Below are 27,168 nucleotides of genomic sequence, written 5' to 3'. Positions count from 1 at the left end.
GTTATTTTTTAACCTCGAGCCAGCTCTCCTACAATAGAAACTTGTGATGTCACAGCTACCTCCACCATCGCCACACTTTTTCCACACAATTACATTCTAGAAACTGAATTAGAATCATCCAACTCTAATTTTGTAACATCTATACTGAATTAAGATTTTAGAGCAGTTCTTTCTACACATTATTTGAAACTATTCACAGAATCACAGAAACCCCACAGTGCAGATAGAGGCCATTTCGGCCCATCGAGCCTGCACCGACACATATCCCACCTGATCCCCGTAACCCCTACACCAACACATATCCCACCCTATCCCTGTAACCCCATGTATTTAATCCCCCTAACACTAAGGGTCAATTTATCATTGCCAATCAACCTAACCCGCACATCTTTGGACTGTGGGAGGAAACCGGAGCACCCGGAGAAAACCCACGCAAACACGGGGAGAATGTGCAAACTCCACACAGACAGTCGCCCGAGGCCGGATTCGAACCCGGTTCTCTGGCGCTGTGAGGCAACGGTGCTAACCACTATGCCACCGTGCTGCCCGTACAAGACATTTAATTTGTAGCTTTTTTTTAATACTTTATGGGAATTGTGTTGTGTACACATGTTCAGGAGCCATTGTCTTAATGGAAGAGTTTGTAAACAAATTAAAAGATTTTCCAAAGTCATAGTATGAACATACAACACATTACTGCATCATTTCATATTGCAGTTTGGCAAATTCTTTTTCTTAAAGACGTTATCCATTATAAAGAACACCTTTCAAATGTCAGATTAATGCAACAGAATGGAGGCAGCGGACCCGAGAGGGAGCGAGAGCAGAGCCTGAGGATATCAAGAGTGCGGTAGAGCGAGGCTCGAGAGCGGAGGCAATGGACCGGACAACAAAAACAAGGAGTGACGTCACAGGAAAACAGGGAAGTGATTGGTCGGTCAGTATTTCTCTCTTTATCTTAGGCATTGGTTTAAATTAAGAGCCAGGATTAAAAACTACACGTTCAAAAAGAGGGAGCTGATTGGTGAGTATCTGGTAAGTGTTTTTCCTTGGCTTTCTTAAAGTTTTAAGTTTATCGCAGCTAGGTTAGTAAATAAGTCTGTTAATTAGAGGTATGGCAGCGCAGCTCACACCCGTGGAATGCACATCCTGTGCCATGTGGGCAGTCCTGGACACCTCCCGTGGTCTGGACGACCACATGTGCGGGAAGTGTCGCCAGCTACAGCAGCTCGAGCACCAGGTTACGGAGCTTGAGCGGCGGCTGCAGTCACTGCTGTGCATCCGCGAGGCCGAGAGCTACGTGGATAGCATGTTTCGGGAGGTGGTCACCCCGCAGCTTAAGAATGTGCAGGCAGAGAGGGAATGGGTGACCGTCAGACAGAAGAGGAGGACCAGGCAGGTAGTGCAGGAGTCCCCTGAGCCCATCTTGCTCACCAAACAGTATTCGGTGCTGAGTACTGGTGAGGGCGATGGTTCCTCTAGGGAGTGCAGCCAGAGCCAAGTCCACAGCATCATGGAAGGCTCAGCTGCACAGGCAGGGGGGGAAGAGGAGAGGGAGAGCAATAGTGGTAGGAGATTCAATAGTTAGGGGAGCAGACAGGCGTTCCTGTGGCCGCAGACGTGACTCCAGAATGGTATGTTGCCTCCCTGGTTCCAGGGTCAAGGATGTCACTGAACGGCTGCAGGGCATTCTGAGAGGGGGGGGGGGGGGGGAGAGGAGGGGAGGCAGAGGTGAGGGTGAATAGCCAGAGGTCACGGTCCATATCGGTACCAATGACATAGGTAGGAAGAGGGATGAGGTCCTGCAGGCAGAGTTTAGGGAGCTAGGAAAGTGGTTAAAAAGCAGGACCGCAAAAAGGTAGTAATCTCTGGATTACTACCAGTGCCACGTGCTAGTGAGTACAGAAATAGGAAGATAGAGCAGATAAATGTGTGGCTGGAGAGATGGTGTAGGAGGGAGGGCTTTAGATTCCTGAGGAATTGGAACTGTTTCTGGGGGAAGTGGGACCTCTACAAGCCAGACGGTTTGCACCTCAACGGGAATGGGACCAATATCCTCGCGGGAGGGTTTGCTAGTGCTGTTGGGGAGGGTTTAAACTAGCTTGGCAGGGGGATGGGAATTAAGTATAGAGTCAATAGGGAGGGAAGAAAAACTGGAATTGGAAAACAAAAACGTAGAAAGTAAATTGGAAAGACAGAGAAATCAAGGGCTAGATAGTAGTCAACAAGGAGGTTTGCCTGTACTAAATGGTATATACTTCAATGCAAGGAGTATAGCGAACAAGGCAGATGAGCTGAGGGCACAGGTAGATACTTGGGATTATGATATTATAGCTATTACAGAGACGTGGCTGAAAGAGGGGCAGGTATGGCAGCTCAACATTCCTGGTTACAGGATTTTCAGACGGGATAGGGAGGGGGGGGTCGCAGTATTGATTAAAGAAACTATTACAGTTGTGAGGAGGGATGATATGTTGGAGGGATCATCAAACGAGGCCATATGGGTCAAATTAAAAAACAGAAAAGGGGCGATCACACTGCTGGGAGTGTACTACAGACCCCCAAACAGTGAGAGGGAGATAGAAGAACAAATATGTAGAATATGTAGATAAATTAAGAAGTGCAAAAACTATAGGGCAGTAATAATAGGGGATTTCAACTACCCTAATATTAACTGGGATAAAATTAGTGTGAAAGAATTCTGAAGGACAGGATAAATCTTCATTTAGAAAAACAGATTAATCAAGGATAATCAGCATGGATTTGTTAAGGGAAGGTCGTGTCTGACAAATTTGATTGAATTTTTTGAGGAGGTAACAAGGAGGGCAGATGAGGGTAGTGCGTTTGATGTAGTGTATATGAACTTTAGCAAGGCTTTTGATAAGGTTCCACATGGCAGTGCAAAATTATGAGATTAGATAGAAGTGAGAATGTGGATTATCCGAGTCATAACGGCACAGAAGGAGGCCATTCGGCCCATTGAGTCTGTGCCGGCTCTCCCTAGAGCAATCCAGTCAATCCCATTCCCCCGCACTATCCCCGTAGCCCTGCAAGTTTATTTCCCTCAAGTGCCTATCCAGTCTCCCCTTGAAAACATTGAGTGTCTCCACTTCCACCACTTCCGTCGGCAGCGAGTTCCAGGTCCTCACTACTCGCTGCATAAAAAAGTTTTTCCTCACGTCCCTCCTGTATCTCTTGCTCAAAACCTTAAATCTGTAACCTTTAGTCCTTGTACCATCAACTAGTGGGAACAGCCTTTCCCCGTCTAGCCTATCCAAACCCGTCATAATCTTGTACACCTCTATCAAATCACCCCTCAACCTCCTTTGCTCTAATGAAAACAAATTCAACTTCTCCAACCTGTCCTTGTAGCTAAGATCCCCCATCCCCGGGACCATTCCGGTAAATCTCCTCTGCACCCTCTGAAGTGCCTTCACATCCTTCCTAAAGTGTGGTGACCAGAACTGGATGCAATACTCCAGTTGTGGCCTAACCAGCACTTGATAAAGGTTCAGCATAACTTCTCTACTTTTGTACTCGGTACCTCTATTTATGAAGCCCAAGATCCCATATGATTTGCTAACTACTCTCTCAATATGTCCCGCCACCTTCAGGGACCTATGCACATTAACTCCCAGGTCCCTCTGTCCCTGCACACTCTTTAAAACTGTGCCATTAAGTGTATATTGCCTCTCCCTGTTCCTTCTGCCAGAATGCATCACCTCACATTTCTCTGTATTAAATTCCATCTGCCCATTCTGCTAGCCTTTCTATGTCGTGCTGCAGTCGATTGGTATCATCACTGTTTGCCACGCCTCCAAGTTTGGTGTCATCAGCAAATTTAGAAATTCTACTTTGTATTTCAATATCCAGGTTATATATATATATATATATATATCAAAAAATGCAGTGGCCCCAGCACTGACCCTTGGGGAACACCACTGTCTACCATCCTCCAGTCTGAAAAAACAGCCACTTACCACAACTCGCTGTTTTCTGTCCTTGAGCCAATTCCTTATCCAAGCTGCCACTGACCCACCTATTCCATGAGCATCAATTTTATTAACCAGCCTTCTATATGGTACTTTGTCAAACGCCTTCCTAAAATCCATATACACAACATCCATTGCATTCCCTTCGTCAATCCTCTGTTACTTCATCAAAAAATTCAATTAGATTAGTCAAACACGATCTGCCTTTTACAAATCCATGTTGGTTCTCCTTAATTAGCTTAAACCTCTCCAAGTGCCTGTTAATTTTTTCCTTGATTATGGTTTCTAAAACTTTACCCACCACTGATGTTAAACTGACCGGCCTGTAGTTACTAGGATTGTCCTTGCACCCTTTCTTGAAAAATGGTGTCACATTTGCCACTTTCCAATCCTCAGGCACCTCACCCGCATCGAGGGAAGATTGGAAGATTATGGCAAGCCCTTCTGCTATCTCCTCCCCCAATTCCCTTATCAACCTGGCAGCACGGTGGCATAGTGGTTAGCACTGTTGCCTCACAGCGCCAAGGACCCGGGTTCGAAGCTGGCCTCGGGTGACTGTGTGTGGAGTTTGCACATTCTCCCTGTGTTTGCGTGGGTTTCCTCCGGGTGCTCCGGTTTCCTCCCACAGTCCAAAGATGTGCGGGTTAGGTTGATTGGCTATGATAAATTGACCCTTAGTGTTAGGGGGATTAAATACGTGGGGTTACGGGGATAGGGTGGGATATGTGTTGGTGTAGGGGTTACGGGGATCGGGTGGGATATGTGTTGGTGCAGGCTCGATGGGCCGAAATGGCCTCTATCTGCACTGTGGGGTTTCTGTGTCTGTGAACCTGGGATGCAAGCCATCTGGACTAGGCGACTTATCCACTCCAAGCATACCCAGCCTTTCTAGTACATCCTGTCTATCAATTATCACCCCTTCCATTGCTTCTACTTAAGCCAATTCCTTATCCAAGCTCAATTGGTAAATGCTAGTGGTGAACAGCAGGAAAGACAGCTAGGGGTTTTGATGGACAGATCATTAAAACTATTCATTTAGAATTTACAGGCAGTAAAGAAAGCAAATAAAATGTCATTGTCAGGGTTGGGGAGCCACGGGGCCGTGTAAGTACGGGGCCGTGCTCGCCGGGCATGGTAGGTTCTGGACCCAAGTGCAGAAACCAGGCTAAAGGCAGGTATACAATCTTAAGGAACAGTACTTTATTCATTACTTAACTAGATTCACACATAACTAGATTCATACAAGAAAACACAACAGCATACGTAAGAACTCGAGACAGAAACACCAGATCATACATAGAACTCGAGACAAGAACAATATACATAGAACTCGAGACAAGTTACAAAACGACTAGTCAAGAATAGGAACTCAGGACAGCTTCCATGAGGCATCATACTTGTCCATACTGAGCTGGGATAAGCTTACCACAAGCGCAACCAGCTTGCCGAGACGTGACTCGAGACAAGCTATCACGAGGGGCTGCCGCAGGGGTAACAGGCTTCTCAAGAGCTCAAGACAAGCGCCAGCATGGCAACACGCCAGTCCAGACCTTATCAAGACTAAGAACAACAAAAACACAAAGTTAGTTACATCTTAAATACAGAACTCGAGAGAACCATGGCACCCAGCTAGTTAAAGCCAGGAGCCACAGAGTGCCGGCTAGTCCCCCCGGTTACCCGGTTAGGACTGAGCAAGGAGTGAAACAACCATAGAACTTATATACCAAGAAAACCAGGTGCAACCCATGAACAGCTAACAGGCCGTTAAGCATTAACACAGGAAGCTAGGAACAATTAACAAAAGGCTGGAAAACAAACAAGTGAAGGTGCCATCTAGAGGTTACAGAAGGAACTGACTGGCACCCTCAGTCATGAGGTATAGCTAAGGATGTTTTATATGTCTAAGGAGATGATGTTGAAATTGCCTCTAGTGAGGATGCATCAGGAATACGGTGTTCACGTTTGGTTTCCATTTAACAAGAAGGATTAGAATCATTAGAGTGACCTATGAGACTGATTCCTGAACTTAGAGGGGTGGCCGATGACAAAATAATGCCTGCCTGGGATGAGCAAAAAGACACTTGATAAGATTTTCAGAGTTATGGAGAATGAGAGTTCAGGAAAGTTTTGGTCAGTGCAGCATTCAAGAACTAGGGACACAGTTTAAAGTTAAGGGTGTTAAAAGAAAATAGGAAATGTAAGCAACTTTTCTTTTTAAGAAAAAAGGGCAATAGATTTACGGAACGGAAAGCCATGGCAGGCTTTAAAAAGGGATTGGATGAATTGCTATTAAAAATGGGATACTAGGCAATTAGTTCCAGAATCATAGTAAGGAAACTGATGGGTGGTTTGGTGGTATTCTTCTTCACAAAACATTGCTACAGGTAGACTATCCTTTATCCACACTTCCAAAAACCGAAAACCTCTAAAAACGGAGTTTTTTCGTTGAGCGTAAGTCGTGCGCACGACATGACCAGAGTGGTGCCAAACATGACAGGAGTGGTCTGGGAGCTCTGCCTTTCCCTGTGAGCAGGGCAGAGAGTCACAGAGTTCCCTCCTGGGTAGTGTGAAGGAGGTACCGGGAGAGTGAACCCAACAATACAGCGGCCCGTCCGATAGCTGCAGCAACCCATCCGATAGTCTTTTCTTCCCCCCCCCCCCCCTCCCCCTCCCCCCCACACCGACCTGATTTGCGGGCCAGCTTAGTATAGGAGTCAGCCGATATCCGGCTTTCCCACAACTGGCGGCGGCAGTCGAGCCCCAGACCCCCGCTAAGTCAAGGAATTCAGATATGGAGCAGGGGGAGCCGGAAACCTCGATCTAACGGCAGAAATCAGCAGCTGTTTTGTTAGGTTTTTTTTCTTCCCCTAGCATTTTTTTTAAACAGTCAGGCTGTGGATAGAGTCTCTAGCTTAGCAACAGCTTCAGAGATGCTTCCAAGGCAGGGCTCGAGTGTTTACAAGCTGTACAGTGTTTGTTGTCAGAAAACTTTCTGAAATCCGAAAATTCCGAAAACCGAAACACAGCTGGTCAAGGTTTTCGGATTAAGGATAGTCTACCTGTATTACTATGTAAAACCATGCACTGGTATACTTGACACTGTTTGTCCAGCTAGACCATGTAGGGGGTTTCTCTTGCTCGTTCTGGTCTCCTACCAGGCTTCGTGCAATAATTACCCTTGAGTGGTTCGACCCACTCTTCCCTATGGTTCTAGACCTTGGACTTAGGTGCAGGGGACTGTAGTGCAGAGAAAACTCAATAGACGAGGTTGAATAGCACGAAATGGATGCTTTTATTATTAAACAGTTTGCAGCATTATAAAATACATGTCATAAGCACAGATTAAAGTAACTACAAGCATGCACATACCTATAAACTTAACTCTATGGAAATGGGAAACACACGGCACATTGTAAAAGGGGAAACACATTACGATTACCCTTAACCCCCTCCCCTAGACCTAAACTAAGTTTCGACTTGAGGAACTCGGGATCATGCTCACCACTTTCAGATTCGCGAAAAGGGGGTTCGTAGCCTTTTTGGCACAGCTTTCCGTCGTCACGTGGATTTGGAAACTTCTGGTGCAGCTTGTTTTTCTTACGCGATGAAGCAGCAGATACAGCCTTGATGGATGAAAATCCGTTAAACCTGTGTTACCTTTACTGAAAGGCTGCCGAAGAACTGGATGCACATGGAGACTCTGCTACCGATGTGATGTTGTAGAATTGCACATGGGAGGTCCGTTACCGAATGGGATGTTGAGGCACTGGAGTGCTAGGCCCCGAGTGTCTTCTTCTCCGGCCTGGGTCGTCGATCTCCCGATGGTCTTCCTCGGGGCGGGACGCTGGTCCCAAAAAGCTTTCTTTATGCAGTCATAATTATCCTTCCGAGGGTGTCTTCTTCTTCGGCCTGGGTCATCAATAATCTCCCGACAAAAGTACCCGGGCCACCCTCGTCGTCTTCCCGTCGTGGCTGAGCCTTGCCTGGCCGAACACCGACCACGTTCCGAAACCGAAGTGCTGCCTTAACCGAAGAGTCGTAGCAGTTCCGAAGCGAAGCGCATAACCGTCCTGAAGTGAATCGTGAAGTGAAGCGTTCCGTCCTGATGGACTTTTCAATCCAGTTATACCCTTTTGGGACAGTCTTATCTCCCGCCAAATCATAGTCCAGTCTTTGTAATATTTTTGGCAGGCAGAAATCTCTGCAGGGGCGCTTTGTCTTTGTAACGGGAGCCGGTGATAGCTTAACTGGCCTTCCTGGGCCGATAATGTCTTTTACTTTGTCACCGTAACTCGGTTCATATATTGATCGGTCTGGAGATTGCCCTTGATGGCTGTTAAACCCATTTACTGTACAAAGGAAAACCGTTTAAGTGTTCATTCAATTGTCCACCCATTTCTTGATGGGTCTCATCCTGTTACCCAAAACTGCCCTGTACTTAGAATCTAATTAATATGTATGCCCAGTTCCCTGAGTTTCGGTTTCCCGATACTGGCTTTCGCGGGCTTACTGTCCTCAATCCACAAGCCTGTCTGGCTTGCAGTAACAGAAATCAAATGGTCCCAGAAACTGATCACGAGGTTTTTTCTGTACAAGCTTCTTTTGGTCAATAAACTGTCTTATTAACCCTATTTTCTTGCGTGATTAATTACTGAAAATTTCAAATCTTACAGCTAGACCACCCTGCTCACTAGGGCACTGGTTTGTAGAGTTATCTCAAGCCACATGGGAAGAATCTCAGCCTCTGTTGCAAGTTTATCAATAAGCCAGATTGGCTGGTTAATCAAAAGCAGTATCGACTTGCCTGCTTCAGATATTGAATGACTGAGCTGGTCAGAGGAACAATTAGGTTCCAATCTCCCATTGCGAGGCATGTCATCTTAAAGCTAACTCAACCCCAAAGTGACACCACGTACATCTTCTTCTCCCCTACCCCTCAGAATGATAGTCACCAATTGGTTATTAGCTATGAGCATGTAAAAGTGTAGAGGTTCCTCTGGGGTACTCTCAGGCCGCGATTTTACCTCTCGCTGCAGCTTGGGGGTGGGACAGCTGCCTTTCGGGTTCCAATCCTGCCCCCAACGACGTCCGACGCATAGATGCGATTTTGTGTCAATTGGCCTCGTTAAGCCCACCCTGCGGGCTCGCCGGCCAATTAAGAGAAAGCCAGTGTCAGATGATGTCAGTTGATGACGCGTCGTCTGCCGGTTTTCTTAAAGGGGCCATGCACAATTTTTTTTTGACAGCTGATTTTTTTCAGTGTTTTGACAGCATTGAGGTGCTGCAAACACTGACAATCACTGTACAAAAGTGAGCCCTTGCACCCAGACTCTCCAGTGACTCCCTCCTTAGGCTAGAACAGATGGCAGCTGCAGGTGAGGTTACAGAAGCGATCTGTCACTGGTGAGAGGTTCTCCCAATGAGGTGGGACTACACAAACAATTCCAAACTTGTCACCTACAGAAAAGTCTAAATACAGTGAATTTCCCAACATTTTCTTACCTCAAACTCACCAGTGCACCATTGGATCCTTCACACCACATCTGCAGCAGTCATCAAAGAAGAAACATTACAGCAGACTCGCAACACGCCACACTTACCTGTTGTGGTGTCTGGATGTTGGGAAGCCCAAAGTAGACTTGTCAAAATAGCAAAAAGCCTCTCAACTGCCTGTCAACAACCTGTTAACAAACAGCTAAGTGCCTATAATCCTCTTCCCACCACGAGGTGTCGAGTCCATGTGCAAATCGGGGAACCTGACACCTGGGAAGATTGTTTGGAGGCAGGATGACAGCGGGTTTCCGACCCCCTGTCAATCTTTGCGATTTTGCCACATGTCCTGCCTCCAAACCCACCCCAAGTGCCAGCAAAATTCTGGCCTCAATATCCCGCCATAATTTCAGCAAGAGATAGTCAGAAAACCCAGAGAAATGGCGGAAAGGGTAATTTCTCTGTCATTTCCACCAATCTTATAGCGGGAGATGGGGAGAACCCCAAAGGAAATTCTACCCCATAATAGTCTAACCATGTTTCCACATGAAATGATTCTGAAAATAAGCAATCACTTGCAGATGAAATACAGGAAGCTTTAATCTACATCTGACATACTTGATATTGGCCTGAATTTTGTGGTCAGCGGTGAAGGAACGGTGCTCAGTTCACCTTGCTGACAGTTGCCCACAAAGTTTTTGCAGGCTTTAGAGCGGAGACTTTCTCTAATGTGGTGTCTGATCCAGTGCAGCACCCTCTACAGGGCATTTGTGAGCATTCAACCAGAGTCTAAACCAGGAAGTATAAATTAGATTTAAATCAAGTACAGAAAGCAAAATAAAGATTGGGAGAGGCAGATGGAATTGAGAGAGATGAGACAAACAGGAAAAAGTTAAAAAATGAACTTGAGGGAATGAGACTCCACGCTTGTAAAATAAAATTTAAGGCCAGAGGTTGTTCGGCAGTAATTATCACTTATCCCGCTGTTAAATTTACTTACTCCTTTTTCTGCCATCTTTAGTGAGGAACTTGTGGGCAAGTACCCCAAGCCCACAACTTTGCATTGATTTCAGAGCGGAGTCTATCGACGTGGACTGCAGCAACGCACCCGCATCTCTGACAGCAACTTCTGGATTTCCGCCTTTAACTGCGCATATGTGGACACTGAACGTTGCTGTCCCATTTACTCAGTTATAATGGTTAGCGCTTATAGCCTCACCATTATTATCACAAAATCCGGCCCATTGATACTGGATACCAAGAGAGTTCCATTCACTGACATGGACATTGCTCATCAAGACATCTCATTATAAAAAAGTAAATTAAGGGGTGTAAAACAGTCTACTCAAGCACAAGCAATAAAGCCATGCAATTTTACCAGAGTAAGAAAATCTTTTAGAATAGAAGAAATCTACTTAAGTCTATTGTATGGAAACAAATCATGGTACAAAACAAGTACACAATCAAAATATACTAGTATTTCTAATCAAACATACCACACAAGAGAACTTAAAATGCACCTTCTCCCCACTAAGTTCTTTGTGTCCCCAACTAGTCCTCTTAATATTGAATCATTACAGAATTAGGGAGTCACAGAATTGAGTTTCTTTTCACTAGGGCAAAGACTGAAAGGAGACAAAAACCAGTTATTTAATTTGCTGAGTCATACTTATAGAAGCAAGTAAGCTATTTCACAGACAAATACACAAAAGAAGTCAACAACCTTCAAATCAAGACTAAAGATAAGAACCTACTCTCTTCCACCAATTGTGGAACTGGATCCCAGCTAAAATAGCTGCTGGATTGTTCGTTTAAAGAAAACTGAACCAGCAACAAAATAATATGGTTCTGTGCTATTTGCAATCTGCTAAAGTCAAACCACTCCAAAACAAGGCAAGTGCATTGATCCTAGCCCAAGATATCACAAGCCTACCCCTTCACATGGGCATATTTACAATTATCTAGGAACAGGTTTCTGTTCCCAATGTGCAAATCAGATTGATGAGGATAACCAGCACCAGCATACTTCATATTTCCCCTACCAATAGTTGCACTTCAATTCCTTAAACACATTGAAGAGGGAAGTAGGAAAGCAGCTAGGCTCTGTCAAACTTTGAACACTGAGTGATGCAGCAGCATAGAATTTCTTGTAACAAGGTCTCCCCATAAAACCTTAGAGGTGCAAGTGGATGCCATCCTACCAGCCTCCTGTCATCTGAAGATCCACCCCAAAAAACATCCTAGGATCACTAACCCTAGGAACAGCCTACATCTCAGTGAAGATATTGGAACATGCCAAACCCTCCACATGTATGCAATTTTCCAGTTTGGGGGTGGGGGAAGAGGGAGAATCACTGCATGTGGATTCAGGAGATGGGATGTATCATTACTCCATCAGATAAGCAGTTGCAAAGTCCAGTTGTTGGTTATTCTTGGTTGGCAAATTTCACATCACCTCACAGCTCTTTCCAGAACCAACAATCTCCAAGACTCTACTATACAGCCCCAAAACTAGTGCAAACTAATAGAACTGGTCCTCTAGGCTATGGAGTTCCCCTGCAGCATATTTTTGTCTCCACAATAGAAAACCCAATTAGCCAGAGTGTGACCTAGCCTACATAACAGGAGAAATCCAGAGACTATATTAATAGGAGAAACTGGTCCTGGTGATCTCCCGCTGCAGCAGAATGTGACCCGGGGGGGGGGCCCACAGGGAAGGAATGAATCTCACCTTCCAGAGCCGATTATAAAATGGGTTGAAATCCACAAGGGGAAACATTGACTCTGTATATGACCCATCTGTGGCGTATTTACTCTGGCCCAAATGGATATTTAATTTGGTTTTTTTTTGGGGGGGTGGGGGAAAAAAAAAAAAAGGGAAGAGGTCCATTTATTCCAAGCACTCCACTGTTTGGTTGAAACACCAGTTAAATGTCTAGAAGCAATACTCAAAGAAAATTCTTCAGCCAAGGGAGTAACAGAATGACCATTTAATGAAGACAAGTACAAAACATTGACAAGATAAAACAAATACAAGAATCGGATAGAAGATTCAAGAGTGATATCCATTATTCGAAGCCAAAAGCAACATTTTTAAAGGGTAAAAATGGATTTGGATTATTACCCCAGAAGCTTGGGATGAGTATAAAACAGTATATATAGAAAAGCTTTGTTTTAGTAACATGAAAAGATATTTCATTATACCACAACAAGCAGAGGCAAAAATTATGTTAAAAAATTATACCAAAAAAAGTGATTCCCCACTAAAATTTTACAAGAGATTGTTGCATTAGTCTGAGAATAACTTTTTTCTTAGTGTTCACTCCAGCTCAACACCAGGACTGAGATAAATTATTAAAAAAATCCTCCTAAATTAAGTTTCATTACGTACTCATGTCTGCTAGGGACTTTCAGATTATATAAAAATTGCCTCCACCCCCCAGTCTCCTGTGCAATAGCTTGTGACCATAGGTTGCTTTGTATTGTGAAAACACCCATATTTTTTGTTTGAGATTACAGATGAAATCAAATGTTGGTATTTAAAGAATTAAGCACTCAAATCTGCCTATGCTTTGTATTTTTGGGGGGTGGGGTGGGAAAAGGAGGTCACTACTGCAAATATAGCCAGCCATTTAAATAAAGGAGATAGTGATTTAAAAAAAAAAAAAAAATTGAAGCAAAGGTTGATTGTCAGGGTTCTTCAGCTAGAAGGTAGGAATAGCCATAGAATTAGAGAGATGTTAGTTCATAAATGTATGAGTATATATGGTCCAATGCAACCCGATCTAAATTCAGCTCTCCTGTGGCGTTAGAAGTAATACTTTGAGCCATCAACACTCATGCTCCCCATAAATCATGCATCATTTTTATTAGCTCTTTGTTGTACTATAGTACACTAAAGAACCCTCCTTTAGTGTATACAAGTAGTAGGGAAACAACTATGTAGAAGCAGAGTGCACTGTATTTTGACTATAATGGTGCTTTGGAACAGAAGGTGCATTTAATTAAAAAAAAGTTAGCAAAAAACCCATATCATTCAATTGAAGTGTTTTCACATTCTTGCAGTGCACTATTCATCCTGAACACGTAGGCAGTAGACCCTTCTCCCAACTTTTTCAGATCCTCCAAGGAGGAAACACAGGGATCATGGTCCTGCAGCATCGCTGGTAACTGGAAAGACCCTTGTTGAATGCGTCGAGAGCGCCTTACAGGAGTCAGAAACTTCACATCTTTGATCCCAGAGTTGCTCTTTTCCAGTGGCGCTGTATTCATAGCACTGTGGGAGAGAGGATTTAATTGGTTAAGTTGAACAGTATTAAATCAGTTGCAAAGTCAACATGATCTTAAAATATCCAATCCAGTGTAAGTAACCATCATAAAAATGACAGTAAAAAGCTAAATTGCAGGTATTTAGCAGAGCTGAACCGATTCAAACACAACCTTCCTGCAGAGCCTTGCCAAGTATTCCCTTGAATTATTTCCAAAAGAAAAAAGATGCACAAACTTTACTTCCCATATTGCAATTTTTTTTTTTAAAAGCTAAAAATCGAGAAGTCGCTTACCTTTTCAAAGTAGGTGTTGCTCTCACATTATACTTAACGGATGATCCTCTATTTTCTACTTTATTTGGTGTCGTTATTTTCTTCATAGGGGTCTTCATAGCTTCAATTTTAATATCTTTAATCATCATCTCAATCTCTTCAACATAATTTTCTTTGGTTTCCACCTCATAGCCCTCTTTACCATCAACTTCATCTGCCCCGTGCTCCACAGAAGGAGGGTGCAGTTCTGTTGTGGGCTCCACTTCTTGCTTTGCAGAAAATGGCTGTTCATCCGCTGGGAGGTCCACTCCATCAGAGAAAACCTGCTGTTCACTAGCCAAGGGATCTCTTTCGGCCTCTCTGGAAACACTCTGTTCATCAGTTGTAGCAGTACACATTTCTTGCCCCTCTGGAGGGCGGTCCCGTTTATCATTTGTGCAGTACACATTTTCCTCTATAGAAGGCTTCTGTTCATTATCTGCAAGGTCCACTTGTTGCTCAGGAACTTTCTGTTCAGTCATGCAATACATTTCCAGCTTTGGATCTTGCTGTGCTCCATCATCTTCAGTTTTGTTTTTTGCTATAGAGACAAGAGGTACATCATTAATTACAAAACTTGTAATAATGTTGTGCCGAGACTCTTGAGCTCTGTCCTTTGCATAGTTCTATGAAAGTGTTTCAAAGTTTTTTTTAAAAACCAAGCATAGTTTTGAATAAACTTTTTCCCCTAATTCCTGCCTTTGTGAAGCAGAGGGAACTGAATTCATTATTACTGGACTCCTCTCAAACAAAGTTAACCCATTCACCGCTTCAATCACAACAGTGATTAAACTTCAAAAGTACTTCATTGGCTGTCGAGCGCTTGGGGACCTCCGGAGGTCATGAAAGGAGCTATAGAAACGTAAATCCATCGTAAATTGAGACAAAATTTAAGTTAAAATGGAAATCCTAGAAAAAACATGTTATAACAATTATTTTTGCAATCCCCAGAATAGTTATTACCGTAATCAGAATTTCATTCAATTGAGGAGTCCCACAGTACCTGAAAAGGTCTGCTATACTCCATCAACAATGTTATTTTCAGTCAATGCTCAAATCATGAGGGATGATGCAAGCCAGGGAATTCAAAGCTTTCTTTGGGAATTCAGTTTAAAATGCATCCCTAGAAAGAGTCTTCAAAAAGTGGAAAAACAAAAATAAGGAAGAGAGGATGCTGGCACTCAATGATTAACTTTAAGGAAAATGAGTCAGTCACCTACTTCCAGGTAAAATAAAGATTCTTCAAATGAATTCTTATAATAGAAATGCATCTTTTGGGGGGAAAAAAAAAGCAAAAACAAAATTAATTTTGCAGATGTCAAACCAATCTCTCAGGTGGGAGGATATAAACTGGATTAGAAGCATTATAGTAGTGTTTGCATAGAATACTCAAAAGTGAAAGAGGAGTCCAACACTATAGACATCTGATTGGAGAGCCAAGTTGACATAACACATCTCCACAGAAATGTATAACAACTTATAGCAAATCATCAGTTGCTGGTTCCTCTGGATGGCTCAGTGGACAAATGCATCCAGTTGTGTTGTACTAAATCCTAGAGGCCAGAAACTAGCTGTTCACAGCCAGAGTAGTAGTGAGGAACAACAATAACGCTCAGTGCATCCAGGTTGGGGGGTTAAAAATTCCCCACCCCTGAACCCCATCTCATGGCCCCTGGTGGAAAATGTACATGCACAAGAATCAGGAGGGGAGGGGGGGGGGGGGGGGGGGGAAGTGGAAAGAGCACAATTGGCTCTTGTCTAACTGTCCATTAACACTCACGGTCCAGAATGGGCATTCAGGCAAGGTACCAACTCACCATCATGTGGTTTCTTGGGAGTCTTGGTGTTTCTCAAAATATCAGCAAGTGTATTACGCAATTCTTCTGCAGGCTGAAAAACAAAACATAAAAAGAAAACTGAACTATTACAAAAAAGTAGTAACAATAACTTTTATTTATATACGCCGTTAACGTAGTCAAACGTCCCAAGGCGCTTCACAGGAGTATTATAAAACAAAAAAAGACACCGAGCCACAGAAAAAATTAAGGCAGATGACCAAAAGCTTGGTCAAAGAGGTAGGTTTTAAGGAGCATCTTAAAAAGGAAAGAGGTAGAGAGGTCAGGGCCTAGGTAACAGAAGGCATGGCCACCAATGGTTGAGCAATTATAATCAGGGATGCTCAAGAGGGTAGAATTAGAGGAGCGAGGCAATGGAGGGATTTGAAAACAAGGATGAGAATTTTTATTTTTTAATTTTTTAAATAAACCAAGGAGTTGCTTAACCGGGAGCCAATGTCGGTCAGTGAGCACAGGGGTAATGGGTGAATGGGACTTGGTGCAAGTTAGGACACGGCCACCAGAGTTTTGGATGACCTCAACTTTACGTAGGGTAGAATGTAGGAGAGCAGCCAGGAGTCCGTTGGAATAGTCAAGTCTAGAGGTAACAAAGGCATGGATGAGGGTTTCAGCGGCAGATATAAAGAGAGGCAAGCAGGCAGTGGAGACTTTGAGTAGAATTAAGAAATAGGAAAGGATTGAAGACTGTAGTGAGAGATGTGTATAGGCCCCTGGTAGTAGCTGTGAAGTGTTAGATTGTATAAATGTAGAGATTAAACAAGCATGTAGCAGATTGTATAAATGTAGAGATTAAACAAGCATGTAGCAAAGACAGAGTGGTTTTAATGGGGGATTTTAACTTTCATATAGATTGGGATAAGCAGACTAGCACCTGTCAGAAAGGTAGTGAATTTCTTGTGCGTGTCCGGGATAGTTTTCTACAACAATATGTCCTAGAGGCAACAAGGGGGCAAGCCATATTAGATTTAGTAATGAGCCAGATTCAGTTAACAACCTAACTGTGCGTGAACATTTATCCAATAGCAATCATAACATGATTGAGTTCAACGTAGCATTTGAAAGGGAGAAATGCAAAACAGCTACCAAGATTCTAGATTTGGGCAAGGCCAACTTCAACAGGATGAAACAGACAGTCCGTCCACAGTAAACTGGGCAAATCTGTTAATGGGTAAAACAACAGATTATCAGTGGGACATGTTTAAAAAGAATTTAATATGTGATACAGAACCAGTTTATACCCTTGAAGGACAAGAGTTCTACTTGCCAAAAAAAAGCCATGGACAACTAGTGGTAAGGGACAGCATAAAACAAAGAAAAAGCATACAAAAAAAATAGCACAGATCCTGGCGAATGGGAAAGATACAAAGAACAGCAAAGGGTCACAAAACAGATAGTAAGAGCTACAAAAAGGGAGTGTGAAATGAAACTTGCAAGTTATATCAAAATCAATATGAAGAATTTTTACAATTACATTAAGAAAAAGATGGTAGTCAGGAACAATGTTGGCCCCTTAAAAACTGAAAGCAGCAATGTTGTCAATGATAAGGAAATGGCAGACATGTTGAATAATTACTTTGCGTCAGTCTTTACAGTCAGAAATCCCAAGGAAACTAATATTGAATCGGGGACAGGTACGCAATAAAATGAACAAATAAAAAATAATGGCACTAAAGAGTGACAAATCCACAGGACCAGATGGTTTCCATCCCAGGGTTTTAAATGAAGTAGGTGAGCACATTGCAGGTGCCCTAACTATAATCTTTCAAAGTTCTCTAGATTGAGAAACTGTTCCTTTAGATTGGAAAGTTGCACATGTCACTCTGCTAATTAAGAATGCCAAGAGGGGAATCCAGGGAATTATAGACCAGTTAGCCTAACAGCCGTTGTCAGCAAATTGCTAGAGTCTATAATTAAGGACAGGGTGACTGAACACCTTGAAATTTTTCAGTTGATCAGAGAGAGAGAGCCAGCATGGATTTGTGAAAGGTCAGTCATGCTGACAAACCTGATTGAATTTTTTGAAGGGGTGACTAAAGTAGTGGACAAGGGAATGTCTATGGATGTTATTTATATGGACTTCCAGAAGGCATTTGATAAAGTCCCACATAAGAGACTGTTATCGAAGGTAGAAGCCCATGGAATTGAGGGTATATTATTGACCTGGTTAGGAAATTGGCTGAGCGATAGGAGACAGAGTAGGGATAATGGGTAGGTACGCAAGTTGGCAGGAGGTGACTAGTAGTGTCCCGCAGGGATCCGTGTTAGGGCCTCAACTATTCACAATATTTATTAACGACTTAAATGATGGCATAGAAAGTCATATATCCAAATTTGCTGAAGACACAGACAGGCGGCATTGTGGGCAGTGTAGATGAAAGCATAATCTATCAATATCCCTTTTGTAATTTTAAGTGAATGGGCAAAACTGTGGCAAATGGATTTCAATGTAAGCAAATGTGCGGTCATCCACTTTGGACCTAAAAAAGGATAGAACAAGGTACTGTATAAATGGGGATTCAAGTACATAGATCATTAAAAATGACACGAACAGGTACAGAAAGTAATCAAAGGGGCTAATGGGATGCTGGCCTTTATATCTAGAGGACTAGAATACAAGGGGGTAGAAGTTATGCTGCAGCTATACAAAACCCTGGTTAGACCACACCTGGAGTACTGTGAGCAGTTCTGGGCACCACACCTTAGCAAGGATACATTGGTCTTGGAGGGAGTGCAGTGTAGGTTTACCAGAATGAAACCCGGGGAGGGAGGGAGAGAGGGTGAGGTGTGTGAATTTACTCAAGCAAATACAACTGAATATATTTCAGTAGTTTACGCTAATCAACTCCTTGGACAAAAATAAATTGTACTATCTACAAAATAAATGAATTGTGACAGTATTAATTCAAAGTCACAATTTGAATTTTAAATTTTTTTTTTTTTTTTAGCACAAATTTCAATTTGCAGCATTATTTACATTGCACAGTTCTATTTTTTTATAATTTTTTTTTTTTTTTTTAAAGTGGAAAGAATGACTGAAAGTAGACTGTACTCTTTTCTGGTTAGCCTAATTGTGCTCAGAGTTCAAACCAACTCACTTCAATAGTTCATTTTAAATATGCCTCAAACGGTTGCTGGGGTGTGTTGGCTTTAAAAGTTGCCAACTCAGTTCAAAAAGGAACTGCCAGCTCGACATGCAACCGAGCGGTTTTTGTTTGAATGTGGTTTGACTCTTTCCCTTCAAACGACAGCTCTTTGGAGACATCTGAAATACTTGCAAGAGTTTATTGTGTTAAGCTGAGCACGTGATTTTGACTGCAGCTGTTTTAAGACGTATAATCAAGCTAAAGGGAATTGCAATCAAGCCAAGACTAAACAAAAATGCTTTTTTTTGGTCACAGCACACAGATCTAAACAGCGTGGTACAGGAATAAGGAGTGAGGTTTACGACATAGCAGCAAAAAAGACTAGTACTGTACATACACAGTAGAATACACAAATGTTGGAGAAACTAAGTTTTTCCCCCACTGGTAAGATAGAGGTCATAACTTGGGTCTCACTCAAGGGCATCAAATTAAAGAGTGAAGCCAAAATGTTCTATTTCTGAAAACCATAATAGAAATGAAGAGGAATAAGATAAAAAAGGCAGCCAAAGTCATCAATACCTGTGCCCCCATCCGAATGGCTTGTTCATAAACAGTCATGACATCATGGATAGATCCTTTGCGCTGTTCAAGTTGTGCGAGACAGATCCAATACCTTGCAAACTTCTTAGCCTTTGGAACACTCACAAGGAAAGCCTGAAGAGTCTGCAAAACAGCTTCACTTGGGCAACCCTGAGGAGATAAAAATCCAGATCTGAAATATCCACTTATACATTCAGTTTGTGGATTGGCCAGCCCACAAAGTACACATACACACTCCAGTTTCCTCGGAGATATACTTTAAAGAACTTTCTACAATAAGACTGAACAGCAACCAAACTCCCTGAATTATCTAAAATCTTAAAATTAAAGGCTTTGAAGTCAAAGGGGAAATGGATCCCAGATATTTCAATGGCAACACCTTAATGTTGTCCATTGCAATTATGATATTAATCTGAGACCCAGAACAGTTACTGAAAAGCAATTCAGAGTTCCTCAGAAGTGGACCGGGGCAGGGAGTAAAATCACTAGTATACTGGAATGACGTGTTCAGGGATCAATATGTCCCAGATGGCTACCACCAAATGCATTATAGTAACATTGTCAGCTGAACAAAATCAGCCTTTTCTGGCCAATTGCTTCTCTTGGGTGACTATTTCCAGCAGCACATGAACCTTTGTATTTTGTGGTGTCTTTAATTATCTCAGTCTATACTTTCCTATGTAATCTTCGTCAAGTCTTCAGTTATGTTGTTCCCATTCTCACAAGCCATACTAATCAATTGTTTAGTTTTTTCCAGTCAGAGGTTCTGGATTAAAATGCAGTTTACCTCATTAATCCGTTTCAGGCACTCAGAAAGAGACTGGTTGATTTTGTTCACAAGTTCACACTGGTTTTCCTCTTCAACAATGGTTGTCCAAAGCGATTTCACCGGTTCTTCCACAACTTTCTTTCGCTGCAAGGGTGTCATTGATAGTCTTTTTACCAGCTTTCCCTTTGATGTCATCAATGGTGTTGTTAATTTTGTCCTGAAGTAGAACACAACGATGTTAAACAAATAAAATATATATAAATGCAGCCATCATAAGCCTTTGGCACTGCAAGTTTTAACACAGATCACTTGACCTCTTTCGTTAATGAAAAAAAAAAAAAATCGGATATTTACCAAAACCATTAAAAAAAAATTCTAAATATTTTTCTTCACTGCATGAATAACATGGTTTGTAATGCTTGTTAAATATTTCAATACTTTCAGGAAAAAAAATGCTGAAATCCAAAAAGTAAAGGTTTCCTTTGATAAGTGACCAGTAATTTCTGTTTCAATTGAACATTGGAAAAATCGCAAGGGGTGGCAAGAGTTGCTATGACCACATTTGCCATAGCAACTCTTCATCCAAGCTATCAAAACATTGTGCCCAGTTTTTTTTTTTTAATGATAGTTTCCAGAATCTATGATATAGGTCACTACTTAGTTCAACTTTTGAGAATTGTCTGAATACATTAGCAAAAGCTTTCACCTCCAGTTCCAATGCTTCAGGGCATCAGTTATAGCAGTGGGACCAAGATTACCAGATTTTGCATGCCTAGAATGAAAAAATTAACCTTTTTACTGCCGTAGATGCTGTGTGTTTCGCGAGTTTATGGTTGCCACCGACTTTTGAAATTTTCCATCCTGGGAGTTTTGCAGGTACACCTTTGGAGGGGTTTTGGAATGGTACAGCAGTTTTCTTTGCACTGATCGTTTGAGTTGCTACAATTGCAGTGTCACCATTGTCAGACTGTTTAAAATCTATTTTTATATTTAGTACCTCAGTTGCAGATGGTTTCTGGCTATTTGGAATACTGCGACCAGTAACTGTAGTTAAACTCTTTCGTTTACTATGGGATGTCAAATTTAAGATCCTCTTGACAGGACGCACATTTTCTACTCCTTTTGGTCTAGGCTTGTGCAACGTGCCTCTAGATTCTTTACTCTGCATCTCTGTAACAGAGGCACTCGTCAGTAGATCAGCTTTCTCCAGCTTCTCGGTTTGCTGAGAACTTGATCGAAAGGACTGGATTTTGGATTCTACAATCTTACCACGAAATGAGCCCAGCACAGGTTTCTTAAAAGTAGAATTCGTAGGCTTTAGTTTATTACTCTTTTCAGCAATCATTAGTTTAGCCTGCTCATTTTTGACTGAGAGAAAGGACTGGCTGAGCGTGACATTCTGCACTTTTGGTTGACTCTTTCCTTTTGCTTCCACATCCGAATTGTTCTTTTGGTCAAATTGCAGTTTCACCGATTCAACAGCTTGTTGGGCAGGTACTTTGGTATTTCCTTTTGATTTTTGTTCTACTTTTGAATTGTTCCCTTGGCCAAACGATGGCAGTTTCTTAGGTTGAGTGATTTGCTCAGCAGACATTTTGGTTTCAAGAGTAGCTGAATTGGTATTCTTTAGGGATGGCTTTGCTCTTTGCTTCAATAAAGTTGATTCAGATCGAGTAGAGGATTGGGATATGGTTCTATTTTGAATAGATTTTTTTGACTCAGTTTTTTCCCCTTCACATACCTAAAAGATAAATCAGGAGAAAATATTACCATTTCAATTTAATTTGCAATTTCCCTAACCCTCCTCTACATATCCATCATTGCCAGAGGCACAGACCTGTCCCAGATCCATTCACTGGACAGATGGGATACTCCCTAGGAGGAAGCACCTCAAGCCAATGCTTTTGTGCTTCCCCAGTTGAAGCAGGTGAAAAAGACATCAAATACGTAGAGATAGCCAATTATTTTGACCTCAATTGAAACATGTCCAAGATGTGAATGGAAAGTGCTGTAACCCATGATTTTGTTTAATTTATTCAGTTTCTTTTGGACTGACCTATGAATAAACTTTTCTTTTTTTTTATATAAAGTCTAGCTTCAATTCGGGTTACCTTTCTCAAATTGTGTTACCTGTGTGGTTTGCTACTTTGTATTGCAAGGAAGCAAGTTTATGGGCATGGAAATCCTTACATGTATTGCAAGGAAGCAAGTTTATGGGCATGGAAATCCTTACATACATTCTCGTGACCATTTGATGGAATGCATTTTTTTATATCAAAACCTCAGAACAGTAAAATTAACACGCTCCATCCAAGGTTGGAGTTTCCTAGATAGAGCATTTAGATAATGTTCTGTAGGACTGCTGACAGGCCACTGAAACCTAAATTTGTTCTGAATACTTTGCATTCTTCAGATCAAGTTCTGTTTACATAAGTGCTAAGTAAAGCATAAAGGCCAAAACGCTGTTGATAGATTTCAAACGTATCTTACAAACTAATATTGCTAACAATGTCAAAAGTTGAAAAATGTGTATGACAATGCACCAAACAATCTGTTGTAAATCCAAGCCCCATTATGCCCTTCAGCACATGATCTAGGCTGCTACTCCAATACAGTACTGAGGGAGTGTTGGAAGTACATATTTCTGGTGAGTCATTAAACCGAAGTCCCATCTGTTTGCTCAGGCAAATATAACCCATGTTTTTGCTTAATTTATTCAGTTTCTTCTGGACTGACCCATAAATAAGATTTTTTTTTAATTTTTTTTAAAAACCCTAGCTTCCAGTTTTGTGCCTCAATTTGTGTTACCTTATGAACATATCAATCTCTCCCTTCTAAAGATGCAACATAATTAGTTAAAAAAAGGAGGTATTCTACATTTTTGCTTCCAGTACCCACCGTTGCTTCCTTCTGCCATTTAGAAGCCTGAACTTTCTCAAAGTTTGTCTTGTCTTTCAGGTAGTCCCTTCAAATAAATAAAAAAATGATCAGTATAACAAGAAAGGCATTTGTAGACATGACTTGTCCCCTTTAAATCAACTTGTTTAAAAAAATGTATTTGCTACATTAGCATTCAAAAACATTTTTTTTTTTTTTTTTTAAATAAATACTTTTAGGGGAAATGTATTTTTTTTATAAAATGATATTGTCACTTATGACATCACAATGACAACACATCATACAGTACTACAACCTCAAATGAGGAGAGGGAGAAGTTATAAAACTGCCAGTTACAAACTGGTGTTCATAGTCAAGGTGAACCAGGTGTTATCAGTATTATCCGTCAGTGGGCCACATCTACTTGTGAGGTCAACGAATGGAACAAATCAGCAAGTATACAGATGTTGGTCAAATCATAAATGCAAATAAATTATTTCCACCCCATATATATGATTAAATCCAAGAAATTTAGGACCAAAAACTGGCAGAATTTAAAAAAAATATAAACACTTAAAAATAGTTTAGAGAAGTAGCTGAAAGAAAGGGGCATAAAGGGACATGGAAACAGGGCAGGCACTTGGGCTTAGGACCACTACTTGTGTAGCAGATAAACATCAACATATACTAGTTGGACCGACCAGCCTGTTTCCATATAGTAATTTCTATGCAATCCCTTTAAACCGAACACCTCCACTATTTCTAACAAATCACACCCACTAAAGATATAAAAAGTAGTAACTCCATTAAAACCAAAAAAGGGTAGGCATCAGTTGCTGAATACAGCAACTGAAATGGTTGTTTATCCAAACATTATAGAAAAGGAAAATGGTAAATGTTGAAACTCAGGGGGAAAAAAAGTGCTAGAAATACACAGGTCAGTCAGTATCTATAAAGAGAAAGGGCAGATTATGATGTTTCAGATGTATATGCTTAATCAGAATTTAAGACCAAGGATAGACAGGCATTTTAGTACAGTTGGAAAAAATAAAGTGGGAGAAGACTGAAAAGGCTTAGGAAAGGTCCATTCCAACAAAAATGGGTGGGGAGCAAACTTGAAGTCACCCCGACCCCCTCCCCCTCCCATTACTTCTACAGAAACAAGTTTACTAATGAATCCTTTACACATTGCATTTTCAAGCTCCAAAATGATAGCTTCGGATCCCTGACACTCAGTCATTCCCACAATTAAAATACGGAGTGACCTTGAAATAAAGTTCAGGAATGCCTGTTTGTTTATGTGAAGTCCCGGTACTACAATTAGACCTCAACCGTCGCAGTTACTGCTTGCCGTTTCACAGAGCGGACCACGCTTTATACTGCAGGGCAGACCCAGCCGGCACACCTCCTTGAAACAGCATTTTGAAGTGTGCAACCTCTGGGTACTCTTTTGGGTACAAACAAAAACTGCAAATTAACAAAAATACATTAAAAGGAAACTTAAGTTAAATTAAAATTTGGTTGCCAGCAGTGATGATGTACTCCAATCCCTCCGGTGCCCACCGGTCGCGGAAAGCCTCGAGCGTACCGGCAGACACCGCGTGCTCCATCGCCAGGGCCACCCGGGCGTGAACATGGCCGCGGAATATAGAGGCAGGCAGTCGGGCCGAGCGACCCCCTTGACCGCCCACTGCGTGGACTAGTTGATGGCCACTTTGGCCAGTCCCAGGAGCAGCCTACGAGGAGGTCACCCGATCTGCCCACTCCCCTCCGCACCAGGTGACCAAAGATCAGGAGCATGGGACTGAAGTGCAGCCAAAAATCGAGAAGCAGCCCCTTCAAATAATGGAATAGAGGCTGCAACCTCTCACATTCGACATATACATGGAACACGGACTCCTCCAGGCAGAAAAGGCAGGCGGCCCGAGAACCTATTTAAAACTATATTGCGTGGGACTGCTCCATGCAACACCCTCCAGGCCAAGTCCCCAATAGATAAAGGGAGGACTCCCGCGTAGAGAGCCCTCCATCAGCTTGCAAAATGGTGCGCCAAGGCGTGTCCGGACAGCGCACGAGAATGGCAAAATGGAGGGTGTGCAAGAGCAGCCCGTACAGGAAACCCCTCCGCGCAGAATGAAAAGGCACGGAAAGGATTTCCCGGAGATGGCTCAAGTTGAGGCACCGGCACCCGAGGGGGGTTTCGGGGGGCAACCTCTGTACTCTTTTTTGATAAGTACATAAACAAATTATCTGTAAATTAACAAAACCTTAAATGAAACTTAACAAATCAAATTAAAATTTGGTTCTCCGAGTTGATAACGCACGCCAGTCCCCGCGGCGCCCACCGGTCGCGGAAGTACTCAAGCGTGCCGGCGGACACTGCGTGCTCCATCTCCAGGGCCACCCGTGAGCGAACATGGCCGCGGGAGAGAGGCAGGCAATCGGGCTGAACAACCCCCTCGACCGGCCGCTGCCTGGACCAATTAATGGCTTTTTTAGCCAGGCCCAGGAGCAGTCCCACGAGGAGGTCCTCCAACCTGCCCGCTCCCCTCCACACCGGGTGACCATAGATCAAGAGCGTGGGACTGAAGTGCAGCCAAAAGTCGAGGAGCAGCCCCTTCAAGTAATGAAAGAGGGGCTGCAACCTTTCACATTCTGAGTAAACATGAAACATGGACTCCTCCAGGCCGCCTGGGAGTCCGTGAATCTATTTAAAACCATATTGCACGGGACTGCTCCGCGCAACACCCTCGAGGCCAAGTCCCTGACAGAACAAGGGAGGATTCCCGCGTAGAGAGCCCTCCATCAGATTGCAAAATGGTGCGCCAAGGCGTGTCCGGACAGCACACGAGGATGGCAAAATGGAGGGTGTGCAAGAGCAGCCCGTACAGGAAACCCCTCCGCGCAGAATGAAAAGGCACCGAAGGGATTTCCCGGCGATGGCTCAAGTTGAGGCACCGGCGCCCGAGAGGGGTTTCGGGAGGCAACCTCTGTGTAAGAAGAGGAGCGTGACTGCGACTCCATCAACAGCTCGCCTTTTATAAATAAATTCACCACCTGCTCTCCAGCCGGCTCCTAGCTTGGACTGCCACGCTGTTGGCGTATTTCCTTCTCAGTATATAGTCTTCTAACTTCTGGCGCCTTTGATCTGGGAGGGGGGAGGGGGGGGGGGGGGGGCGGGAAGAGAAAAGAAGCATACTCAACATAGAGTTCAACAATTTCAGATAATAATCCTGCCCCCATTTTTCATGCAGTAGGATTTTGCCATTTCCATTTGCAACATTTTCACAGCATGTTCTTTCAATTCCTTCCTCTCCTCCTAAACCCCCCTGTCTCTGCACCTGCTTAATATCCGTTACATTGCCAGCTTTTTCCAGTTCTGATGAAGGGTCCCAGACCTGAAACGTTAACCCTGTTTCTCTGCTGCCTGGCCTGCTGAGTATTTCCAACATTTTCTGTTGTTATTTGAGAAAGGAAGCAGTCAGGCCACCATTAGTAAAATACCTCGAAAACACATTTCTAATTATGAATCGTTAGCACATGAACCACACCAGTTTAAAAACTATCGTGAAGCTCATTCCAATCTAGCGTCGCCTCAGACAAGCACCAGGGCAGCTTGTAACTAACCCGGTGAACAAGCACCCGCCCCGAGTACCTTCATAAGACATTAATTGCAAAGGCTGCTCCACGGTCCGAGTGCTGGCAGCTGTTGCCATGTCACCGTTTTATGCAGAAATCCGTATCTCTCAATCAGTGTCAGTCGAGCTCTGCCGTTTGCTGCTCTTCCCGGGATCCAACGTCTTCCGTTTGATTTTCGCTCGCTGCAGCTGATTGGTCAGTTTGAGCGTGTACAGGGGACGGCAGAGCCAATCAGATCGCCCCGCGACCTCGCCGCATCATCAAGGCCGGCTTATTTACAGT

General features: G+C 42.9%; 1 protein-coding gene across 1 annotated transcript; it reads right to left on the bottom strand.

The window, feature by feature from the left end:
- Positions 1 to 12,457: 12,457 nt before the first annotated feature.
- LOC147111985 (cytoskeleton-associated protein 2-like) lies at positions 12,458 to 27,104 on the bottom strand. Its single transcript, XM_085999430.1, has 9 exons — positions 26,903 to 27,104; positions 26,305 to 26,395; positions 23,269 to 23,335; positions 21,162 to 22,111; positions 20,389 to 20,587; positions 19,581 to 19,751; positions 15,880 to 15,952; positions 14,045 to 14,603; positions 12,458 to 13,758 (listed from the first exon to the last, which is right to left on the bottom strand). Exons 1-9 carry the CDS (start codon positions 26,961 to 26,963, stop codon positions 13,515 to 13,517), a joined length of 2,415 nt encoding a protein of 804 aa, XP_085855556.1. The 5' UTR covers positions 26,964 to 27,104; the 3' UTR covers positions 12,458 to 13,514.
- Between the last annotated feature and the right edge of the window lie 64 nt (positions 27,105 to 27,168).

Source organism: Somniosus microcephalus, chromosome 10, assembly GCF_052327205.1.
Source record: "Somniosus microcephalus isolate GS21.2 chromosome 10, FLI_Smic_1.0, whole genome shotgun sequence".
Taxonomy (NCBI): Eukaryota; Metazoa; Chordata; class Chondrichthyes; order Squaliformes; family Somniosidae; genus Somniosus; species Somniosus microcephalus.
This window is presented reverse-complemented; position numbering and strand designations above follow the sequence as displayed.